We start from the raw sequence: 24405 nt of genomic DNA, 5'->3' as shown, positions 1-24405 counted from the left end.
CCAACCAAAAGATTGGCTTGCCATTGATGCATGGCGGTGGAGGTGGAGCTGGACAGTGGAAACTGTGTGAGAACCATGTGAAGCCATATCCATCCTCCTAGGCGAGAGAACGTATCCCTAGCTGATTGGACTCACTTTGTGGTGGTTGATGCTACCAGTAGGCTACTGAATGGCTTCATGTCAGTGACGTTGGTAATTTCATTTTGGTGGCCGGCCTTCTTGCCATGCCCGATGCACAGTCATTGCTCTGTTCGATCTGTTGCTGCTATTCAGAATTTTCAGACAAAGCAGCCTGACAGAATGCAGCACGCCCGGAGAAGACATTATCTCACTGACGCTGCTTTGATTAATTTGGGCTCCAAAATCTGCCAACTTCCTGTGATCCACAGATGTGCGTGTGCCATTGTGGATTTACAGTCCTCATCGACTCCTGAGTATCTGGCACCTCCAACGTGTCTCCATGTACGTACAGGTAGCGTACAGGTGAAGGTGCCAAGCGGCAAGCGCGACGAGCTGTGCCCATGCATGCATGCAGACCGCTACTCATTGCCGTAGCAGAAATGTCCCCAACCAGCGCAACAATTCGTGCGAGACGAGACGAGCGTGCATTTGGCACAGGAGGATCAAAAGATGGCCATCGAGTGCTCTGGCTCCCTGCTGGCTGCTCCTGCTGCCTGCTGCTGCTCTCACTCTCACCTAGGAGTACTAGCTTGCTGCCTCCTCTTTAGGGCACCGTGACATCATAAAGCGCTTGAAAACGATGCACAACAGCACAAGCACAGGCCCCAGGCCGCATGCTCCACCACCAAAGGATTCTCCAAAGCCAAAGGGGAAAAAAAAAGACGCGTCGTCGTCTGAATTTAATCATGCGTGTCTCTGTCTCCCGTTCATTGTTCAGCTATCAGCCTTCTTATTTGTAAACTGTTTTTTCTTAAATATATATAATCAGTAGGGAGCAAGCCCTCGGGTTTCATTAAAAAAAACTTGTAAGCCCCAAACATTCACAGATTAGTGCAGATCGATGGCATGTGATCCACCAGTTTTTCGATCTTTATCAAAGCCAGCAGGTTCGCAGTAGTACTATCTTGGATCGTCTCAATTCTCAAAGCATCCTATGATGCCTGCGCGGTGGTCCTTTTTTCTATGCCCTACCTATCTTAGGGCATCTCCAAAAACTCTCTTACAGTTATCACAAAATCTTATTTAAGGAAAAAAAATTACCTCCAACAACTCCCCCAACCTTCCTAAAAAATCCGTCACCCCATATCCATCCGCTGCCACCCCGCATATTTGCGTGCGCCTGCTCTTCCCCCAATCGCCCACCGCACTCCTTTCCCGCGAGGTTTTTTTTCCCCACGAGCTTCTCCTCGTCGGCATCATGGACGGACACGCTGTACACCGGGCGTGCCCACTCGTCAGCGGCGTCGACATTGGGAGCACCGAGGACGACAACGCGTGCCCTGATCTCCTCCGGGTTGGAGGCGACGCTGCTAGACAATCCCCGGATTGGGAGGGAGGTTCTCCCAGATCATCCAGCCATCCACCATCTGTGCTTTGCTGCTGCGACACTCGGGCATGCGGCTGGCCCAACGACGGCAACGGCGGCGGTAGAGATGAATCAAGTTGGGGCACTTGCACAAGCGCCGCCCCGCCCCCCCCCCTCCCCCGTCTGCCCCTGTGGCGTCGGTTGCTGCTCGACAAGGAATGGCGTGGCCTCGCGCAGCCCTGACGGCTGAAACACCGTCGTCGCACCGGAGTCCCTCCCACGCTCAGCATCAGCGTAGGCCGCGACATGCTACACCATCGTCGTCATGTTCAGCTCCCTGCAACATCTGTTGCACCAATAGCTGGTGCCCTACTACACCATGGGCACCTCGGCGGCCTGCAGCAGCATCACCATCTCCTACTGCCTGGCCTGCTGCATGATCAATTCCTGCTCTCTGCCAACCTCCGCCGCAGGGACTTGCTGCATGATGTCCTGCTCCCTGGCGACCTTCGCCGAGGTGGCTAGCTGCTGCACGATCTCCTGGTCTCGCTCCAAAACGCGGCAGTGGAGCGGTTGCCGACGAGCATGATGGCGGCGACCATGTACTGGTTGGGGTCAGACGGTAGGACGGAGAACGTGGCAGCATGCACGACGAGCGGGACGTCCTTGTCCCACGGTGTCGTGAAGCTCGCCGGGAGCGGGATGCGCTGGCCGGAGTTGATGTTGTAGAGCGCGTACCTGTGGCACGAGTCGAACACGAGGACGAGCCAGCCGCCACTGGCCAAGCCGCAGAAAAGCGCGGCGAACATTGGGCTGGCGTGCTCCGGCGCCATCTGCAGTCGGGTGTTCTACTGTACTGCTAGTCCAACACGCTCGTCGCCTCCACGTCGTGCTAACATGATCTGTTTTGAAATATTGGGAAAGTTATTATTATAAATCTGTTGTGGTATGACATATTTTTTAGGAAAGAAAATTTCGAAAGAGCCCACGATATATAATTTTGGTGAAGAATTTTTAGAGAAGCTCTGGCTCGCATTGATTCGTAGGCCCCCTTCCAGCTCATGCGTCCTTCCTCTTCCTCCCTCACCGCGGGCGGTAATAATTCGGTGTCAAAAGAAGAGCACGAACCATACGAGCGATCGATTCAAAAACTGTAGGGACGCTTTGCGCACAGCGACGAGCAGCGTGCCCAGGGGCCAGGCCAGGAGTGTTCCATCCTCTGGAGCGCCCGCCCCCTGCACATGTCCTCGCCGGCGCATGCGTGCGTCCGCGGTGGGGGTCCGCCGGTCCGGTAAGTCCATCGCCGTTGGTCGACCCCACGCTCACCGCAAGGGGAAAAGAAGCTCCCTCGAATCTTTCAAGTTTCAAGCCTGAGGGGATACGGGGGAGAAGACACGCTGTGAAAAGGTGGGTGGAGAGGGACATGGATGATTGCGCGGTTGGTCGCGTGCCGGACATGGCGACCGTGAACAGGAGGTAGCAAGTAGCATACCGCTGGTCCTAGCCCTAGGCGGCTAGGCGTCCGGACTCTGGACCGGGTCGGGACCCAAATAGATAGTGCGAGGAGGGTTAAGCTGCTAAATAAAGCCCGTGCAGAGCCTATGCTTTGCACGACCACCGTCCAGCAGGCAGGAGTGCAGGGCTTTCTTTGTGGCTGGGACCCGGCAGCCTGTAGGCGGCAGGCCTCTCTCATGGGAGCATTCATTTGAGCAACTGTGTTTTCGTTAACATGGCCGCCAAAACCTTAACAGCTAGCCTTGTTCTGATCACATGTTAATACTGCTTTGAAGCAGAACCAGCAGCTCAGACGCTCGGCACGCATATTTGTCTAGCAAAGAGCCCGCTTGGAATCCTGCTCAGGTTCTGATCAAAATTGTGATGCAGAGAACTCACCAATTCAGGTGGAGGCCCATCCGGTAGCGTATGGCGGCCTAGATCAAATGACAAGTCCAGTCCAGAAACAAGCGTATGGCCTGTACGGTTAAATGACATACCATCAAATCCTGCACGCACAATTCCTGAACCAGAAACAACGTATGCAGGCACGCACTTCTCACATTCCCATCCACTACAGCAGCATCAAAGCAATTTAAGTCCAGTCTGAAATTTTACATGCTGATAAAATTTCATCCAGTTGCGCATTACCAACTTTGTCTAAACCAAATACGACAACTGAAACCAACACCTGCACTGATCACCAGAGCTAGAGCCGCCATGGACGAGCACGCATGCAGTCCTGCTTCTGTCATCCACGAAGCTTGTAGCTGCACTGTGGTGAGTGAAATACAATGACAAATTAAATCCACACCGGCCACGGGTCTCTGAATGTGGCATGTGATTCGGCCACCGTAGTAGCTTTCCCCACAGCTATAAGGCTAACCTTTCAGCAAGTCAATTTTCAGATAGAAATTGCTACTTATCAGCCTAAAACCATTTATCGAGGCAGGTATTGCCGTATTGGTATCGCCAAATGTCCAAATATATAACATGCACAATTCCTTAACCATAACCGGGCACAGTTAACCTGAAATTTTACATGCTGATGCCATTCCATTCATCTATACATTTTCCGTCAAACCCAATACAGCTGACATACACGCTGGTGGGGACTGGGGAAGATGGCGTCATGGTCACAGCACAAACCTGACAGGCCACAGCACCTCCATAAGACCATGACCTCCAAAATCACGCCATCACAATTTAAGGTGCTATGCCAGGTACAGTCCCACCATGGCAGCGCATAAGCAGGCGAACTTATGCGTACCCGAGGTCGTTCTGACCAGCGAGGGCAGGTGAGTGAGACCATGTAGGAAAGCCGAAGAACTTTAAATTCAAAGAGGAAATGTCCTCTCCATTGTTGAGTCCACAGTTTCAGCATGGGGTGGCACAGAGTTGACAGTATAATGGCACAACAGATATAATGACCATATGCTCATACATGATAGCAAATCATGTAACAAGACGCATGTAACTGCTTATAGTTGCCAATCGTATGATGCAATGTATTCGATGACTTAAAAATGCTTGGTACATTCTAGCGTTTGATGACTTAAAAAACTTGGTACATGCTAGCGCCCTTATGACCTTAGCCCTATTCAGAATCTAAGCTAGCGTCTAAGTAACTCGCTCTTGCTGATGGTTCCAAACTTTGTAAAGCAAGTGCCCACAGCCCCACACTACAGCGTCTTAACAAGCTGCATAAGTTTCTCCGCATGTTGTGTCCTTCTCTATGAAGCTTCTTATTAATAGAAGTAGAGAAAAATGAACGAAGCCAGATGGTTAGGCACCTTTTATTGAGAAGGTTCAGCTCCAACCTTCCACTGGTCAAACTCAGTAATGCTCAACATAAATGAGCTTGCATTCCGATGTCCCCCACCACCATATTCCTACAAGCAAGCAAGATCAACAGTCAAACCTCTTTATGGTAGAAACAATCTTGACTCTTGACAGACCCCTTTCACAAGCTAGGTGAGGCCTTAGAATCCTCATAAGGGAAATGATGTACCTGAGAGATTGAAGTGGTGTCTTCTTGTTCTAAACTTCTTAGGCTTATTTTCAGCATCTGGTCATTATTCAACTCAGGAACTTTGTATACAACAGCCCCAATACCTCTGGAATAAAGGGCACAGCTCACATAATGACAATATGGTGTAGTTAAGTGCAAACCCACATATTAAGTGAGCCTGGATACATATCGATAGGAGGAAGACAGAAAAACTTGCCTCAGATTCAAATTACAGCTTTTGCTAGCTAACTGATGTCCAAGTTCGCTTCTCAAGTTTGAAATAGCATCAGCATCAACAGCCTAATGGACCATGCCACGTAAAACTATATTAGTCAATAAGTATGACCTATGAATCAAAAGTAGTAAAAAGAAATAAAATATTTAACATTTTTTACGTTAGACCTCTAGCATTGAATTAGGAACGGCATGAATAAAACAAAAGGCCACTAAAAGCTGAACTTCGCAAATAAACAGAAAGTGTGAAAAATAATCTGTGAGTATAGCAGAATTACCAGACAATTACCAAACCGGCCACATCCCAGTGAAATTTCATAGGACTTCCCCAGGCAATCGTCTATTAATCTTTGCTTCTCTAACAATGTCACGTGTCCGCGGGAAATGACATGCTCGGGATCCAACTCCAGCAACTGTCACAAGCAGGGTATTGTGAAATAAACATTAGAAGCAGAAGATGACAATGTGTCTATTGCTGAGTAGTAGCACCAGAAAATAGCACAGAGCTACACTGTATTGCAAAATTTGGAAGATAACTTCTCCGGAAACATCTCCTGATTCCTTTTTTTATCACATTGTGGTGCAAATGATTATCTAAAAAATAATCTATTGACCAGAGAAGCTTTGATACGACCAGATGAATATTATTCAACTAATAACACTAACTGTGAAATCAACATTCTTGAGTGCAATAGCAAATGGTTATGATGATTATTTAAGCAACTGTTTCATTTAGATGCAGCTTTCACTCTTTGAGATGATAATCATGCCAACTTCAAGTTTTCAAGGAATCAATAATTCAGGTATGAAACAGCATCATGTGATGTACGGAGCAACTCTCTCTTTTTTTTACGCAGGAATCACTGCAGCAACAAAGGATTGCAGCAGGCAGATCTTTACCTGATCAAACAATTTACTGTTTGCATTGACGTTGAATTCAATATCCAAATCTTTGAGTCCACTGCTGAAGGCCTTGCTATTTGGAATTTTCCATCTCCACAAATCCCCATCTTCAATAAACTTGAAAAGTTTGTGCACTGTTTCAACCTTGTTGTCAGGTACATATTTGATCTCAGCTACATCTTTACCACTTCCACTGCCCCCTGAGATGCTAGCTTCTGTCAAGAGCTTGTTTTTAAAGAAGTCAAATGCAATTGTCGCTCCACTACGCTGCATGTCTATCACCTTGGTCACATTTTGCCCAAGTGTGGGATTCCCACACAAACTCTCAAAAGCAGTCTTATGATGGTCTAGAATTGTTACTCTGAAAAGGATAAGCATTTCAGTGTCATCGGTATTCAAATGAACAGGGAGTGCAAGAATACTTATACTTAGTATAAAAATGATCCAATACATAAATTCACAGCTTCACACTGCTCAAAATGACTGCAATGTGTACAAAAAACTAGACGGAAATCTCTTAATTTTTGAGTGATGAATTTCATGAAACAGAATATGGTGTAAGGTAATCACTATTGAGCTACGTGCCCAAGACATGACACTGGACAAACCTTTGTATGCATTAAAGAAAATGAGAACATTGAGGACGAGATGTGCATTGTTTTTCAAGAAGAACTACGGTTTGAAACCACTGTGCAGTCACCAGAAAACTGTGTTTTACAATTGAGCTACAGTAGCACCAGCAGCTCACATTGGTAATCCCAAGGCTAGCTTTGAACAAAATCTTTCTATCTGAACTGAGTTTACTTGTGATTTTATCTAGATTATGACATTACCTCTCCCCAACACAATAGGAATCGAGAATGGAGGTGACTTTAATACAATTGCTTACATAAATCAGTTCCAACTCTCCGCCCATGGTACTTAACGTTGGACCAGATATTAAAAAATCTAAAAAACACAGGACTCCAAGAAAAAAGGAACTTTAGATATGAAAAGTGAGTGCAAATACTTACAAACCTTTCAACCTTAGGGGCTATATCTTCAACAAAACCAGGAGGTCCCACGAAGTCAAGGAGGTAAACATCTTCTATTTCATCCACAGGAAGTGAATCGCTCCTATAAAGCAGACAGTGAAAAGATAATGTCACAGCAGAAGCACACTAGAACAAAAGCATCAGCGCAAGAGATTGTTTGACTAAGATAAACATCCCACAAAAATACCAAAAGAGATGCTATGAATTTTGTGATTTAATGAAATGCAACAGAGGTAGTTCCATCTAGCTCCTGTTATGATAAACTTAGGCATGACTCCAGATTGAATCCCCCCCCCCCCCCCCCCCCCCCCCCCCCAAACAAAACACAACTTCAATAGCCGGAAGCAGAACATTAAAATGCCTAGAATCAGTTAGGTTTCAAACTCTAATCAGAAGTTCACTGTGCTATGTGCACTTGTTCAATATATATAGCACCGTTCACAATAAGATCACTACACTTTTGGAAATTGGAATCAACGAATTGGAAGTCTGCAGCTATAGTCAGGTGGTTGCGATATGGTAAAGCTTTGTCCAAATCTACACCACTACCAGAGTGAACACCTGAAACGCGGGTACTTCCTGCAGTATTGCAGCTCTCAGCAGACCCCGTGTGTGCATTGGGGTGGCGGTGGATAAGCAAATCCGGAGCGAAAGAGGGGAAGAGAAGGCAGGCCAGCTTTTAGTCCCGTGGGGCTACCTGATGGGGTCGTAGACGGTGTTGGGGAAGAAGCGGACGGGGCGGGCGGCGGCGGAGAAGTAGAGGTGGGCGGCGAGCGCGGCGAACGCGCCGTCCGGGCACGGGTAGTGGTAGAGCACCGCCGAGACCTTCCGCGAGGCGCCGGCGCAGGCCATGCGATTGATATCGCAGCGGAGCACGGGCACGCCGCACGGGTCGCAAACAGAGGCGCGGCGGCGCTAGGGGGGCTCGGTTGGGCTCGCCGGTGTTTTCGGTGGCGGGCGCGTGGCAGGCCAACGAGACGACAGATGATTTGGCAGCGAGGACGGCGCGGTTCGGCGTCCTTTGGGACGGCGAGCGCTCGATCTTCGGTTCTTCACCGTTGGGATGCTAAAGTCAACCACACACCCACGGGTTTGGATATTTAAAATGCACGTTAAAAATAGTATCGAAAAGTAATTTTATGATGGTGTGTGCTATGGATCGTGTATCCGGACGCAATCGGATGCTTGTTACTAAAAATATCTAGGGCGAGTTCTAAAAACACCTTCTCTCCTCCCACCTTATCTTTTCTCTCCCACCGTCCTTCCTTATCCTTTCGTTAGGAGAAAAATCACCAGGAGGAGGCGGCGACAGTGGGGCGGAGCGGCGGAGGCGGCGGGCGGAGGGAGACCGGTGGGGGGAAGGAGGGTGAAGACGGAGTACGGGATGGCGGCAGCGCTGGTGGAGTGTGGGGGGCTCAGGCGGAGGGGCTGGCGGAGGCGGGCGGCGACGGTGGGCGGCGACGGCGGAGAGGCAGAGGGGCCGGCGGTGGTGGCCGGCGGCAGCGGGGGGCTAGGGGCGAGCCGCACCGGCCACCGCCATCCTCCTCCTCCTCCACCATTTCTTAGCGTCGGATCCAACTGTGTAGTGCTCCTCTTGCTAGGGGTTGCTGCATATTGCAAGCGTATATTTCAAGGGTTTCAGATGTTTTAGAAGAATGTTGCAAGTGTTTCATATGGATGTTGCAAAGTAGATCTAGATGTTGTGATATTACATATGCTTCACACACATATTGCAAGTGTTTTATCTGGATGTTGCAATTTTCAATGAGAGATTTGAATATTCTATGCAACATGAAACAGATGTTGCGGCGGGTTTTTTCATCATCAACAGATGGCTAGTAAGTTTTTTTCAACGTGTTTTTTTATGTTGTGTTGGGGGGAAATATTAACGATCCCCTAATACCGCTTGAAGCGACAATCATGAAGGCCCAGGCCCATCCAAGATAGCGAAATCGCCGTCAAGCCCAACATGACTGGGACTCCGCCTCGCCCGACCGCGGTCCCAGGGTCCGGAGCGTCCGACCCCTCGCCGCGAGGCTCCGCCTCGTCCGACCGCGACCCCGGGGTCAGAAGCGCCCGACCCCTCGCCGCAAGGTTCCGCCTCGCCCGACCCTGGGCACGGGGGTCGGACTCACTGAGGTCACAAGACGGATATTCCCCTCGGGCGCGGACCGGGTGATCAGGGCAACGATCTCGTGGGTCCCCCTATCGACCTCGTCATAAATGCACCGTAGGTCTGTCAGGAAGAAGGATGACCGCGCTCCTCACGCAACCCGCTACAAGTACCCGTGCACGGTCGCACTGTACCTTGTACAGTACCTGCGGCCTCCTTCCATTCGCCGCAAGGCACTCATGGCCTGCGCCACCCAGAGCAGAGGGAAGACTCGCCCGTTCTCGGGCCCCGCGCGCCCGGCAGCAGGGATGTGACGCCTACTCTCCGCGAGCCATCAGCAGGACGGCGGCATCCGCCGTCCCTCCCAACAGACACCAGAGTGGCGACGAAACGCCCTCATCATGACCCGGCGGCTACAGCCACCGAAGAGGCTATCTGCAAGGCGCGACGACAGTTGGCTCACGGCCACCCTCCTCCTCCAGCATACGCGCCGGCAGACGCCGAAGGCCGGCGAGGACCCCGGGCACCTAGGAACTTGATTCCTCCCTTCGTGTTGTATTTTTACCATACTACGTTTAAACTCTTTACTGCTCTCACCACCCGGTCTCACCTGTAACCCCCGCAGTCCCATTACGATATAAAAGGGGCATCGGGGGCCAGAGACAGAGGGTCGGATTCTTTCCCCTAAAGCCAACAACACACTCTCGCATTCCCTTAGAGGACAAGCACCTTCAAGAGACCTAGGATCAGATCCCTCTCTCGTCCTTCTGTAACCCATACTACAGAACCCCGCGTGGGCAACACGAGCAGCCTCGATACTGGACGTAGGGCTCCCCTTGCCCGAACCAGTCTAACCCCGTGTCTCCCACGCCACCATCCGAAGTCTTACGCGCATAAAAGAAATTTACTAGTCTAAGTCTTGATCCGCAAATCTTGACAACGACATGTTGCAAACGGTGATTTTCTAGGTTGCAAATGTTTATTTTCTATGTTGAAGATGTTATTTTTTGATGTTGTGATGGGCCAATGGAGCGTCCGATGAGAAGTTTTCCCATCGGACATCCGAGCGCTAGCAACGTCCGTGTTTTTACTGTATGTTATAAGATGTCACAATACAATGTAGTAGTTAAATTTGTATCTTGAAAACGGTATTTGCACATTGTTATCAAAACGCTGCTTACTTGTGATGGGAGAGAGTTTTTGGAATCACGATCATGTGACGTATTCACGTATTAGTTATTTTCTTTTCACGAGTTAATCTACAAACCAAATAGGTGACTAGCCAATTACATTGCTATAGCAACTAAGACAAAGTAGCCTTTACTCACATTGATGTACTAATATACTAACGGTGCAATGCTGCAGCATAAATAAGTTCGACGATAAGAAGATAGCAAAACAAATGCAACTTTATACCTAGCTTTCAAATTGTTAGGTGAGGGTGCTAGCTCTTGAAGTCATATGGGCACTTAGGATGGCTAGCTCTTGAATTGAGAATTTCAAAAGACAAGTAACTGCACTAAGTGTTTTATTCATCTTCATCACTTTTGAGATTGATGTCGCTTGAAAGCTAGAATCGAATCAAATTCATTTACTCTTCGGACACAAAGTAAAAGATACCAACTAAAACCGTACCATCCACTACCTTAGAACTTACCCGCTATGATGGATCTTATCTCATGAATAAGAATTGACAAAACCTCCACTAGAGGGAGAAGGGAACGATCCCATCTTACCAACCTTTGGTGGGGGCTACTAGATCGAGCCATGACAAAAATGCGGGAAGGGATCGAAGAGCCTTATGCCACAGTGGCAATTAATGTCATCTCCACCTCTCTATCATTACCAAGACATCTATCTAATTCTCCACCGCATTGTTATGGAAGTTGCGCACATTATCGTCGTTGCCACCACTTTTTGCCGCATCCACTATGAGAAGACAAGCAATTTACATACATCCTCACCATCAACGGAGAAAAAAAAGATAGCACCAAAAACCCCCAACACCTAAACCCTAGTCCTAGGCCTCATATGTGCCCTAGATGCAATGTCAATCCAAAGATAGTTTGTTGCAAGGCAGCACCCACTCCCTACATCTTATTCTCATTGCATTTTTAACTCTAGGCATATCCTTATACAAGGGCAACGCTATAGTTCAATGCCTTAGGTGTCAAGAATCCGATAGACAAGGCAACTTTATAATCGGAAGTGATTACAACCAAATACGTAGCTTTGAGTTAGGAACAACTATTCTTTTTTCTTTTATACAGCTTGCTTGGGAGATTTGATAAGCTTTGCTTAGTATTTTTGTCCATTAAGCCTTTTTTGTCTACTTTTATTAGCACATAAAGAGAATAGGTAGATAGACAATACAAGGTTAATTATAGTAGATTAACCTTGGAATACTTTCATGTTTTAAATTACGCATTTTTTGTTTTTTAATTATATTGACATAAAAATGCTAGTTGAAAGTCCACCTTGGAAGCCGTGATAATATTTATAATAAATCATATTTGCGATTATAAAAATAGTTACTCCCCGTGGGAAATACAGGAGATTATAATAAACCATACTTTATATGCTCATTTTATATTATAAAATATTATTGTTCTTTATTTAGAATTGGTCAATCTCACAATAGTTTGAATAAGATTAACTGACAATCTCATATATTAGTTTTCATTAGAATAAACTAACAATCTTATTTCAGGGTACAGAGGGTACATGTTTCATCAAACTTTGTTCTCGTGTGGATAGTGTTCACATCTTTCAACTGATTCCTACCTCTACTCTCAAATTTGTAACAGGTTCATGTACGATAAAGTCAGCTGCTGACCATCTAAACTAGACAATATTTTTCAGGTTCACAATTGGTAAAAAGGTTCGCTAAAAAGATACTGTTTTTTAGAAGGGAAAAGTTCATTTTACTCCCATCACCTATTTACTTTGTCCATTTAACCTCCTAAGCAAAATTTAGGTTCACTTTACTTCCCCGAACTATTTCATTTGGTCCAATCTACCCCCTAGATTTCTCTTTTTTGTTTCTTCATTCACTTACAAGTTGAGTTTTAATTTCAAATTTTTTCAGTTGACTTATAACATGATGCTCTACATTAGAAAAATACATTAGCAATTTTTCATTATTACTTTTTGTACAGTTTTGTATATCTAAGATCAATTTCGTATTAAATATTCCTATGAAAATAACTATAAGAAAATTATAGTATAATTTTTTAACATAAGGCATCATGTTTTGTATCTGCTCACAAAATTTGAACTGAAAATTTAAGTCATACATGGAGAAATAACAAAAAGAGAAATCTAATTAGAGGTAGATGGAACCAAATGAAATTTTTCAGGAAAACGGAGTGAGCCTAAATTTGTTCAGGTTAAATGGATAAAGTGGATAGATGTTATAAGCCCACGGACTCGCAGTCTCGCACCGCTCCCGGCAGCCCCTCACCATGCGCTTCGGTGGAACACTAGCTGGCGGTCCACCAAAAGTCCAAAACCATTGCCACGTCAGCGATCCCACCCCAGCTAACGAGTCCTCCGCCAGGATCACATCCAACGCCTGCGCACCACACTGCCACGGATCGACCCGTCCACCTCAGCGATCCGCGGCAACAGCCGCAAAGCCCATCGCACCCTCCAACCCCGATCTGACGTCTCGAACGCACCCATCCAACAAAATCCCGAAATCCTCCCCTCCCGCCCAAACCCCCACCCAAAATTTCCCCATCTCCCTCGCGCCCCCTCCCAATTCCTCCCCTATAAATCGCACCCCAAATCCACCGGTCCGCCGCACCAGCCACAGCGGCGAATTCGAATCCTCCACCAAATCTCTCCTAGCAGCTGAGTCTTCCTCCTCCCCGGCTTCGGCGATGTCTGGGCGCGGCAAGGGCGGCAAGGGGCTCGGCAAGGGCGGCGCGAAGCGCCACCGGAAGGTGCTCCGCGACAACATCCAGGGCATCACGAAGCCGGCGATCCGGAGGCTGGCGAGGAGGGGCGGCGTGAAGCGCATCTCCGGGCTCATCTACGAGGAGACCCGCGGCGTGCTCAAGATCTTCCTCGAGAACGTCATCCGCGACGCCGTCACCTACACGGAGCACGCCCGCCGCAAGACCGTCACCGCCATGGACGTCGTCTACGCGCTCAAGCGTCAGGGCCGCACCCTCTACGGATTCGGCGGCTGAGCGCGTCCCCTACCTCGTCTGCAGCTGTTGATGGTGGTGCTTTGTTCCTTTGTGTTCCCTGTGCTGTGCTTTTCCTCTGGCGATGTAGAGAGGTCAGATTCATAGATGATTGATCTATGGTGTGCTTTATTCCTAGGTGGTGGATGCTATGTAATGGTCTAATTGAAGTTCAACTCCTTGTTAAATCTCAGCTGGCTTCCCTCGCTGCAAAGAAATGTTAACCCTGATCAGATAGCAATTCTCATGGTTCCTTTTGCACTTGTGATTTTGGATGATAAGCATCAGAACTCTATTTCTGCAAGCCTAGTGGTGCCAGATCCCTAATCTAAATTGTGGATGTTTATCAGTTTAACTGTATATGCAACTTGAGCTGATTTCTTACTCACATTGGTAATTCTCCTGTAACGGGCATACAGCTCCTGTGAAACCTTGGATTGTGATTTGGTTTTTAAGTCCTGTTGATGTTCTATTCAGGGCAATATGCTGTTGATTCATATGCCAGCAATCCCATGTCTCTTCATGCATTTGTGATTTCAGTTCTCTTTCATTTTTTTTCTTTTTTGGCAAATCAGGTGCTGTTTGTGCTGGCAATTGTAGGATCCAGGATACTACAGTAAAATTTGAATCTGGCCTCAATACTCGAATAGCATATCTGTGGCGATCTTTAGCAATGGACGTGATGTTAATTCACAACTGTGAGATTCTTATTCTCGTTAACTCATGAGTTGTTAGTTTTCTATTTTTTTCCCCTTTTATTCTGGTAAGGGTACTGATGAGATTTTAGAAATGGTTCCTGCTATTGTGGCACGGTTCTTGCAGATCTGCTGCGTTCTGTGGCTTTGTGCTGAGTGCTGACTGTATGATCCACGGTATAAGTAAATTGGAACAGACTTGAACAGCATATCTGAAGCTGCTTACTTGAAGATATGATGTTAATTCACAGTTGTGACTTTGTGAGATGTTTGGTGTTATTTTGGATCTGAACATGACTGCTGCTGAGCTATCCTATCTCCTTTTTGAGGGAACCCTATTGATCAACTTTTGAATTTAGATTTTGGGATACGGATATTGCTGATAAGTTTGTAACAGGCCATCTTTCCTAAAAATGAAGTTTGTAACAGGCCATTTATTCTACTATTCAGATAAACCCAGCCCATTTCGTTGGAACATGTACACGGCCCATCCTAAATGCTCTCCCACCTGAGTTTTGCTGCTGCCGCCGGCCACGCAGTCGTCGTCCTGCCTGCCAGGCCAGGCCACCATTATTTTTTAAGCAGGCATAGTATCATAAAGTTCCTTGAGAAATGAGCATAATGTATAAATAATTCGAGAACCTTATTTTTTTAGGAGGAATGTATGAGATGCCTCAATTGTAAGAGCATAAAGAACCTGCTGAAACTGTCACCTCTGCGTCGAAACGCAATGTTTGGGTTATTGACCTAATGCACTCGTCATCGTGTTCTCATTTTCGTGCCCTGCTTGTCACGTCTGGGCCCGAAACTCACAAACCTGTCGCCCAAAAACACGTTATCATTTTCTGACTAGGATAATCTGGCCCACGGCTCCATAATTTTCTTGTCAGAACTCGAAGCCATGTGACCATGTCCATTGCTTTAAACGGGTTGTTTGAGAACACCGTGCTAAACTTTAGTATCTGTCATATCGGATGTTTGGATACTGATTAGGAGTATTAAATATAGTCTAATTACAAAACTAATTACACAGATGGAGTCTAATTCGCGAGACGAATCTATCAAGCCTAGTTAGTCCATGATTTGACAATGTGGGTACAGTAACCGTTTGCTAATGATTAATTAATTAGCCTTAATAGATTCGTCTCGCGAATTAGACTCCATCTGTACAATTAGTTATGACAGTCTCTCTTGCCCCCTTCCTACTTACTTGAAACAGGAATTTATTGGTGCTCAACTGCTTATTCTGCTTTTTCATGGTTGTAATTAGCTCATATTTAGTCTTTCTAATTAGCATTCGAACATTCATAAACATTCGATATGATCCTGCTAAAGTTCAGCACTTCGTATCAAACACCCTCTAGTAGTTCTGTTTCTGTCGAGACGCAGGCGCGCAGGCGCGCAGCTGTGGATAAGCGTAATCGATTAGCCGCACTAGCTCCGGTCTTCAACTTTAACTAACTTGTCGTAGACTATAGTTTGTCCCCTTAAGCAGATAAGGTCATGCCGTAGGCCAGCCCAGGAAGGGATATGGTATTCTTCTCTCCCATTACCTGAGCTGAATATTTCTATCCTTTTTATTTGACTCACTGCACTTTGGACAACTTGCCGGGGGTCTTAAAGAAAAAAACCTGCCGGGGGGGCTCGGTGACGGCGAGGCTAATGGATGGCACATTCGTATCCTCGCTGATCTTGGTGCCTTCTCATTGGATTCCTTTAGCGTATGCCGCGATGCTCTTCGGCGGAAACGTTTGGGGTTCTTGCCATATACTACTAGCAAGAGGCTCAATCCAGCTGAAAGATTCTGAACTTGTACGAATGGCATGACTGCCAACTGTTCAAGAAATTTCGGATAAGAGTTTCCTGCTGTGGTCTGAACCTCGTGTTGTGGCAGCATTTGCTATTGGGATTTGGGAACGGTTGAATTCACGGGCAGGGTGTAAATTAACAATCACCGCCAAGCTCTCAAGATCAGGTAGTACAGGAATAGACAATGCCAGTCCATTCTGCGGAAAAAAAAGGTGTGGCCAAAAGCGAAGATTGGACCATAGGTTAGTGGTCAAGGGGGGCAAGACTAGGCCAGCTGAGTCAGCTCCGCACAAGAGGGCATCTGCTTAGAGGGAGCGTCGAGACCAAACGGAATCTCACCAATTCTTTGGGTTTCCTCCGGGGGCGCTTTAACCCCCCCTTTAGACGAAGACAGTAACGTCTGATGCTCGCTGCAGCTACTTTCTTGTGTTGTTTCTCGCTTTGGGCAAGTTGTTGGTTCCGCTCTTAGGGTCTGTTTGGATACACACTCATAAATTTTAGGACACTCATAAAGTTTAGGAGCTAGAAATTGGTAGTTCTAAAATTTATGAGTGGACTGTGTGGATGGAATCATAATCTTTAGAATGTTAGAGGGGAAATAACTTTTGTACCCCTAATTACTCCACCCCTGCTCAGTTTCTAGCGCCGTGGAGAGAGAAGGGGAGGGGCAACAGGGGTAAAGGATGGGTTGGGACCACTTTTAGGAGAAAAATAACCCATTACGATGGTTTGGTCCTCCTAATGAAAACAACACTCCTAAACATTATGAATGCACTTTTATGACATATGTTTGGATGCACAAGTCCTAAAAGTGGACAAGTCCTAAAGATTATAAGTGTGTATCAAACAGACCCTTAGATTATCGTATGATTCAATATGTATAGCACGGCTAGTGTCATATCCAATCTATAACACTTTAGTCTTTAGGTAAGGTGCAATATTTCATTTTTTTTATTTTTCCTTTTAGCAAAGGAAAAGATATTTTGGTCCACAAGGGATGAGCACCAACACATGTGTTTAGTGTTTTCCCTGGCATGAAAATCAGATAGGTGCCCGCAAAACAATACCGAACACTGCTTTGTAGAGCTGCAGTGCCACACGTATCAGACCACATCTTCTCAGAAATTTCCAGATAACTGTAACTGGTCGTGCTCCCAAAAGTTAGTTTCTGCTCCTTTGCTACTTCAAGTTGCAACTCAGATATTACAAAAAAAAGTTGCAACTCGAAAAAAAAAACCGAACACGGCTTTCATTTCAGCCAGGTAATTCTCCCAGCGAATAAACCCCCATGCCTGATGCCTGTCTGTCGCTGCTGCTGCAGCAGATAAACCGAGCGTGGTGCTATGCAGTCGATAGGCATGCCACGCACACACTGGCCGCGCAGGTCAATTGAAATTCGAAAGCCAAAAATCCTGCAGGAAAGGGAAGGCAAGGGAGGGGGCAACCCCAAAAACGCGCGTCGCAGGTAAGAATTGAACGCGTGTGGCCCTCCTTCCTCCCCAGCCCCAGCTCGGGGGGCAAGCAGCTCGGCCTAATTAGAAATATTAAATATAAGTTAATTACAAAACTAATTGCACAGATAAAGTCTAATTCACGACGAATCTATTAAGTCTAATTAGTTCATAATTTGACAATGTGGTGCTACAGTAACCATTGGCTAATGATGAATTAATTAGTCTTAATAGATTCGTCTCGCGAACTAGCTCAGGGGTTGTATAATTAGTTTTATAATTAGCTTATATTTAATCCTCACAATTAGCATCCGAACATCCGATGTGATACAACTACAATTAGAGGGTGTTTGCTTCCTCTGACTTATTTTTAGCACCCGTCACATCGAATGTTTAGATACTAATTAGGTATTTACAAAATCCATTACATAAGTGGAGGCTAAACGATGAGATGAATCTATTAAGCCTAATTAGTTCATGATTTGACAATGTGTTGCTACAGTAAACATTTGCTAATGATGGATTAATTAGGTTTAATAGATTCGTCTCGCTGTTTAGCCTCCACTTATGTAATGGGTTTTGTAAATAGTCTACGTTTAATACTTCTAATTAGTGTCTAAATATTCGATGTGACATGTGATAAAAATAAACAAAGGAAACCAAACAATCCAAATTGATGTGACCCGCTAAAATTCAGCGCATGGATCAAAAACCCCCTCGGTCCGTCCAAGCGCACGCGGGTTCCCAAGCATCGCGCGAGCTGAAACCATGTGGCGGCCTTATCCTCTCCACAAGATCCTCGCCGAGGAAAAAAAAAACGAGAAAAAACTGCGAGCAAAAAGAAGTAGCTGTGCGGGCCCGCCCTGCCGGGCCGGGGCGGGGCGGTCCACAGCGGCACGGCACGGCACGGGGATGCTTGTCGATGATAACGCCGAATCCATCGCATCCCGTCGCATTACTTGCGCAAAAATAAACCGGCGGCCTCTTTTATCCCCACCTCTCGCGCGCGTCCGCTGACTCCGCTCGGCCGGGCGCCTCCCGTCGCGTTCTTATCCTCCCCCCGCCCCGGGGGCCAGCCACACCAAGTCCATCCCCACCCATTTATACCTACCTGCCCGTCCCTGCCTCCGCCACCCACGCCGTGTCACAGCGCTGCTTTTGCTCCATCTCTTTCTCTCTGCCTCTGCCTGCTCTGATCGTTGAGTGCTCTTCGTCTGGTCTGATCTCGGGGTCTCGGAGGATCTTGGATCATGGAGGCCGCGTACTACTTGTTCCGCAGCGGGAGGCCGGAGGCGGCCACCGCGTGCGAGGAGCAGGAGGAGGACATCGGCTCGCCGTCGGAGTCCTCCGAGTCGTCGTCGCCGTCCACGTCCGGGGAGTCTTCCGAGCTCGACGACGACGCGAGCTCCTCCTCCTCCACCGGCTCCGACCGCTTCGAGATGTCCGGCCTCATGACGGAGCTCCCCTTCAAGAGGGGCCTGTCCAGGTTCTTCGACGGCAAGTCCCAGTCCTTCGCCTCGCTCGCCGCCGTGGGGTCGCTGGAGGACCTCGCCAAGCCGCCGCGGAAGCGCCTCAAGCCGTCACGGAGCTGCGGCGGGGGACTCGACGCGCACCGCGGCCGCATCCTCTCGCCGCGAAGACATTGCACCAAGGCCGTCGCCAGGAAGGCGGCCGTGAGGACCGGCGCGCTCGCCGTGCTCGCGGCTGCCGCGCCGAGAAGGCCGCCGCTGGTGGCGGCGCCCAGGCCCGACGCCGTGGCCGGCAACGTTCTGGTCGTTAGCTGAGGGGTTCGTCGGATTGGCTTGGCTTCGCTTCAAAATGGTGGGGCGGAGGCACACAGCTACAGGCCTACAGGCTACAGCTACGCGGCGCCGCATCCACCACCTGCCTGACAGCCTGAACTACAGCCAAGGCAATGGCGTGTTCGTTGTTTGTTGTTTCCTAATGCGTTCGTGAGCTTTTGCAATGCAAATCCACGGTTGAATTAGAATGGCTACTCCAACTGGCAAGAAACATTTCAGCATCCAGTGCATTTTCATCGTACTGAAATAGTAGCCAAATCATTGACTCGCATTTTTCCAGGAACATTGAAGTGTAATAACGAATAAAGAATACTCGGTTTATCATACAGAAAACCATGAACAAGGTCAAACTCAACCTACAATAATTTTAGTTCAGATCACTGAACGCCATCATTGGCCATTGGACCTGATTTCAGGACCCAGATATTGCAATTGCATTACTGGGGGAAGAAAAATGACCCTGAACGGCTCAACTTATCCAGCATGAAATCCAGAAACCTGACAATACAAATCCCACCAAATAAAGACGTTTAGAATTTGGCTATCGTTTGATAATACGAATATAGAATTGTGCTATCGTTCGAAAGTGGAGCTAGCTAGAAGTAAACCTTTTTTTTTCTTCCAAACCACAGTTACAGTTTCAGCGTCGCAAATCTATAAGCCATCAAAAAAGTTGGACAATTTCCCTCTCCCATGATATAATATCTCAACTTTAGTTTGCAAGGATACAATTCATGGTACAAGCACGGATTGAGTCCATTATACTTTCCCAACTACAGGAGGCGCTTTCCAATGTCCAGGAGTACAGTGAACCTGCTGAAGAGAGTTCTGCACAGCTGCTCACCAGAATACACTAGTCATGGTCCATATCCCCTACGGAAAACTGTGAATGGAAAAATCCATCTTCATTGGTTCTAGAGGAAAACAATGGTTCTTGAACAAAGTTCAAAAATCCAAACATTTCCTTCAAATATGCTCTGATGTGCAGTTAAGGATCTAAGAGACAACGAACCATAGTTCAGACAGCACGGTACTCAATAAACAAACTCAACTTCTGAACCAACACTGCTTGGGAACCATATACAGGCTTTCTCCCTTCACTGATCCAATTCTTCTCCAAACTTGCTGGTTTTGCATTTGCTCGCAGGTCATCGATGAATGCAGAAACTATTTGATAAACTGAAGTCCTAAGAACATCCGCCATGGCACAAGCTTTCTTGTGCAAACCAACTTGCTTGCTTGCAATTGCAGTTCCAGTGCCAGTTCGTACTGTGGAGAACTGAGCCCACCTAATGCTTTCAGGACCCAAGTGCACAGGCAGTGGGTTCGTTTTCTTTCCTAAACATGCCTCAATTGCCACTAGAGCAGATAGCAATGTAGTCATCACGGCAGCATTGCAGCCAGTGAGCTGAGCAACTCCATAACGATCCTCCTGGCGTGAGCGCGCGGTTAATCCTGCCAATGTCCGAGCACACCACGTGCATATCTGCATTCAACAAGTCACAAAATATATTTTCATTAGGCATAAGTTTATGAAAGCAGCATTGGGCACGTGACATGAAATGACCAACAATCAAACAAACTTTTTTTGAGAGTTCAACTATCAAACAAGTATAAACATTCGCCTCAAGCAAAAAAGACATGGTCAACACTACAATACTTTTCTTCGAACTTGCAAGCTTGCACAAGCGTAAACTGAAAAGGAAGACCAGGTACACTGCCAAGTACAGAGTGGCGGAAGGCTGGTTGTGCTTGCGCACACCTACAGGTCTGTCCTAGCATACAGTATCAAAGAAGACATGAATGCCCATCTGTAATGTTGTATTCACCACAATATAAAAACTGCATTTTCAACAATATTACTACATGAATAATTTTTTGACGTGAAAAAAAGGGTTCAAACTAAATGCGTTGATCTAAAATACCAAAAAAAAGGCTGCTATTAAATGGATCATGTTTTGCAAGAATCCGTTGTGAATCCTACATGTGTGTTAGCAGTCCCATTCTGGTAACACTACTGGCAGTATGCATTTTAACCTCTATTAACGAAAATAAAGAAATGTTAATCAATACCCACTTGCATTCAAGCAGACAATTTCTCGCCAGAATGCAACTAAAGATTCAGAGCCAATTAGCCAAAATACGCTCCAAAAGTTATTGTTCTTAATACAATAAATAATGGCCAAGATTACGAAAATTGGATTTCCTATGCTTCATAATTTCATCAGGTAGGGCACCAGAAGTAAAACATAAACTACATAGTACCATGCAAAACACGTGTCAACACTAACTATTCAATAGCTTACAGCATACAACACTGAAACACATGAACAACTCCACATGGCATCCGTGTAAACCGTACCAAATCTTTATGAAGACCTTGAGTTCAAATCAGTCAGCCTAACAAATCAATATCAAACTAAGTTTATACTTAGATGCAATGTTTATAAAGAAGATCCTTTAAGCGGTAACAAAAAATTCACGAATGAACAAATAAGAAGAACCAAAGATACAAACAATCTAACAGGAGGTTCTATCAATTTGCTCAGTGTGCTCCACATGGGAAAAGAATGCAATATGTACACCAATACACAAACAAGAATAACAACAGGAAATTCACAGCTGAAAATACAACATCAGAAGTAATATAGAGTTTGATATTTATACAAATACATGTTTACCTGAGAATCATCAAATGCGTTGATGAGTACGTACTGTTGCGATATCAATTCTGGATCGTATTCAAGGGCTTGAGCGACTTTTGAAGAAAACCCCTCAAGTGGCTTCAAACAAGCTGTCACAATTCTTTTATATGTTTCACCAGATTCTTCAAAGAAGGCAGCTCGGCGCCAAGGTTCCAAGTTACACTCAGATACCACACACAAATCTTGGTAAGCAAGATATTGTATTAATGATCGTGGATCACTTTGTTCCAATGTTTCCAGGATAAATTCAGTGGGATTAGTCTCAGCAGCGGCAGTGCTCTGAGGTGGAGCAAAACTGCACCTCCTTGTATGTACGACCTGCAATTTTTTGAAAGGGAAATCGAATTACAGATAAAAAGGATTCCAAGTTAGACAAACTCCAAACACTAAAGACTCAGATAAAAAAAAGCTAACCTGGACAAAATGATGGCTTATTTCCAAACAGAAGGAAACACCAGCAGTCACTATAAAAATGCTGATCTGAGTGAGTATTTGGCTTCCAATAGAGCCTCCATTTCTGAATTGCCAAGGAAGGAGTAAAATCAGGGCAAATGAAAGGCAGAAGGCCTGAAGCGACAATTTTAGGGACTTTTTCCCAGATGGCAGAAGTCCCATCTTCAATCCGTAGAATAAAGGCCGCTGCACAAAAAAGAAAAGCGACAGTTAAGAGTACTGGCCCATTGCTTAAGTGATCGGTAGGAGGAACTAAACGACACTCCCTTTTTTTTCTTTTTATATGGTGTATTAGGAGTTTGGGAAAGCACTTGAATATACCTAGACCATTAATTCCGCTTACGATCTACTATCAATTGCTACGAAATCATTACTGTGACAAGAATCTATTAATACAACTTTTGTACAGCAAATATGCAAATAATTTGACTAATCGCTAGTGAGAACTTATGAAGTTTAATATTTTCAAATCCTAGTACACCCTACAAAAGGAGATGGGGGGAGTACTGCACAATCCAAAAATAATTGATGATTTAGCAAGTTGGTTTTGATTTGCAATTAGATGACCCTTTCAGGTTTTCATGGGAACAATTTAAATATGTGCCGCTATTAATAGTGGTATTTGATAGATGACCATTTCTACAGGGCTAAACAAGTGATAACCTCAAGTATTATTCCTTGGTCTTTTCTTCTCAAGAAGATACAATGACTTAGTAATTCTGAAGTATGAGTATTAGCATGTGAATAAGCAAGCAAGTCTAAAATCATCTGCGCTTAAAATTAACCACGGATCTTTCAAAGAATTATTGATTCTGTAACTAATGTGAAGCCACCACTAGCCGCCATGCATCAACTTATCGCATCAGAGTGAATCTAATTGGATAACACACCCAACCAACATAAATAGAAGGAATGATCCACAGTATCAATGCAAATTAAACCATAAAACCTCATGGATGACATGCAGGCAGCAAGCCTATGCTAGTACAAGTCGAATAAATCATCTCAAAACAGAATAATATGTCCCTCTCTCTCTTGTCCATTTCTTCACCTCAGATTACAACAATGCTGGCAGCCATCCCCTCATCTGATCAGTTCACACAGAATCAAACGTAAACTATACTGAAGCTGTAGAAGTCAGCAGGAATCACGCAGCACACTAGAGTAAATCAGAAATAGAGTGAATGCTTGCGTTGCGTTAATAACAGAAGTCACTACTGTCACCCTAAGCAGGTAATCCAATTGCATATCAATGTGATACCTAAGCCTCAAAGTTCAACTTCTATTGTCTCGTGAAAACTTACAGATCACCTTATGTTTGAGAAGAATCGAAATAATTTGATGTATGAGAAACCCTAACTTCCCCCAATCCACTCACCTGCACGACGGGGAACTGGAGCAACCACCTCCGACGGCCAAAGTAGTGCGCGGCGAAGACGGCACCCAGCACGGCCCCGCGGAATCCGAGCCCAGCGACCGCCGCCCACCCGGCGTCCTCGGGGAGGATCGCCGCGGCGGCGCCGACGAAGAGCGCGCCGGCCGCGGCGAGGAGGGCGGTCGCTAGCGTGCGCCGCTGCAGCGGGGGAGGGCGCGGGTGCGGGGACGCGGTGAGGAGGAGCGCCAGCGCGAGGAGCCCCGCGGCGGCGCAGGCCAGGAGCGGGTGGAGCGCGAGGAGGAGGCCGGCGGGGACGCCGAGGAGCGGGTGGCGGCGGCCGCGCGGGGACGCCGCGAGGTGGAGCGCCGAGGCGGCGGCCGATAGGACGGCCTGGAAGGCGAAGACGGCGAGCCACCGCTGGCCCACGGCGTCGCGGGGCGCGCCGCGCGGCGGGGCCCGGTCCATGGCGGCGCCGGAGGGAGGCGGCGGCGGTGGGCGAGGGTTTTGGGAGGTTTTGAATCTCTCGAGTTTTTTTCCCCCTCTCGCGCTGCGGTCTTGTCTGCTTTGAGCGTGTTTGTGCTTCGCTCAAGTGGTTGACACGCGGAGTGGCGACTGCTACCATGTGAGCGTTTCCTTCGTAGCTTAAT

General features: G+C 46.7%; 4 protein-coding genes across 6 annotated transcripts; 2 read left to right on the top strand and 2 right to left on the bottom strand.

The window, feature by feature from the left end:
- Positions 1-3574: 3574 nt before the first annotated feature.
- On the bottom strand, positions 3575-8231 carry LOC117833148 (uncharacterized). Of its 3 annotated transcripts, none has more exons than XM_034712572.2 (8): positions 7860-8231; positions 7146-7244; positions 6126-6489; positions 5504-5638; positions 5209-5291; positions 4992-5097; positions 4774-4872; positions 3575-3755 (listed from the first exon to the last, which is right to left on the bottom strand). In XM_034712572.2, the coding sequence occupies exons 1-7, from the start codon at positions 8012-8014 to the stop codon at positions 4777-4779; spliced, it is 1038 nt and encodes a 345-aa protein (XP_034568463.1). In that variant the 5' UTR covers positions 8015-8231; the 3' UTR covers positions 3575-3755; positions 4774-4776. The 3 variants fall into 3 exon arrangements, with proteins under 3 accessions (XP_034568463.1, XP_034568471.1, XP_034568454.1); XM_034712580.2 differs by lacking the exon at positions 3575-3755 and adding an exon at positions 3944-4129; XM_034712563.2 differs by lacking the exon at positions 3575-3755 and adding an exon at positions 4130-4261.
- A 4838-nt stretch (positions 8232-13069) lies between these two features.
- LOC117833169 (histone H4) lies at positions 13070-13729 on the top strand. The gene has a single exon (XM_034712588.2). The coding sequence runs from the start codon at positions 13160-13162 to the stop codon at positions 13469-13471; it is 312 nt and encodes a 103-aa protein (XP_034568479.1). The 5' UTR covers positions 13070-13159; the 3' UTR covers positions 13472-13729.
- A 4704-nt stretch (positions 13730-18433) lies between these two features.
- Positions 18434-19446, top strand: LOC117833140 (uncharacterized). Its single transcript, XM_034712544.2, has one exon. It carries the CDS (start codon positions 18674-18676, stop codon positions 19205-19207), a length of 534 nt encoding a protein of 177 aa, XP_034568435.1. The 5' UTR covers positions 18434-18673; the 3' UTR covers positions 19208-19446.
- Positions 19447-19898: 452 nt separating this feature from the next.
- Positions 19899-24375, bottom strand: LOC117833132 (uncharacterized). The gene is made up of 4 exons (XM_034712532.2): positions 23762-24375; positions 22345-22569; positions 21907-22248; positions 19899-20711 (listed from the first exon to the last, which is right to left on the bottom strand). The coding sequence occupies exons 1-4, from the start codon at positions 24221-24223 to the stop codon at positions 20244-20246; spliced, it is 1497 nt and encodes a 498-aa protein (XP_034568423.1). The 5' UTR covers positions 24224-24375; the 3' UTR covers positions 19899-20243.
- Positions 24376-24405: the final 30 nt, after the last annotated feature.

The sequence above is a fragment of the Setaria viridis genome, chromosome 1 (genome assembly GCF_005286985.2).
Source record: "Setaria viridis chromosome 1, Setaria_viridis_v4.0, whole genome shotgun sequence".
Lineage (NCBI taxonomy): Eukaryota > Viridiplantae > Streptophyta > Magnoliopsida > Poales > Poaceae > Setaria > Setaria viridis.
This window is presented reverse-complemented; position numbering and strand designations above follow the sequence as displayed.

What these genes read in the sequence shown, in the direction of transcription:
- LOC117833140 (XM_034712544.2), top strand. Translation starts at nt 18,674, where the DNA reads ATGGAGGCCGCGTACTACTTGTTCCGCAGCGGGAGGCCGGAGGCGGCC.
- LOC117833148 (XM_034712572.2), bottom strand. Translation starts at nt 8,014, where the DNA reads ATGGCCTGCGCCGGCGCCTCGCGGAAGGTCTCGGCGGTGCTCTACCAC. An exon ending in ACCGTCTACGACCCCATCAG is followed by an intron (nt 7,245 to 7,859) that starts GTAGCCCCACGG and finishes TCTGCTTTATAG; the next exon opens with GAGCGATTCACTTCCTGTGG. An exon ending in ACACCACTTCAATCTCTCAG is followed by an intron (nt 4,873 to 4,991) that starts GTACATCATTTC and finishes GCTTGCTTGTAG; the next exon opens with GAATATGGTGGTGGGGGACA.
- LOC117833132 (XM_034712532.2), bottom strand. Translation starts at nt 24,223, where the DNA reads ATGGACCGGGCCCCGCCGCGCGGCGCGCCCCGCGACGCCGTGGGCCAG. An exon ending in TAAGCCATCATTTTGTCCAG is followed by an intron (nt 22,249 to 22,344) that starts GTTAGCTTTTTT and finishes AAAAAATTGCAG; the next exon opens with GTCGTACATACAAGGAGGTG. An exon ending in ACGCATTTGATGATTCTCAG is followed by an intron (nt 20,712 to 21,906) that starts GTAAACATGTAT and finishes TGTTGAATGCAG; the next exon opens with ATATGCACGTGGTGTGCTCG.
- LOC117833169 (XM_034712588.2), top strand. Translation starts at nt 13,160, where the DNA reads ATGTCTGGGCGCGGCAAGGGCGGCAAGGGGCTCGGCAAGGGCGGCGCG.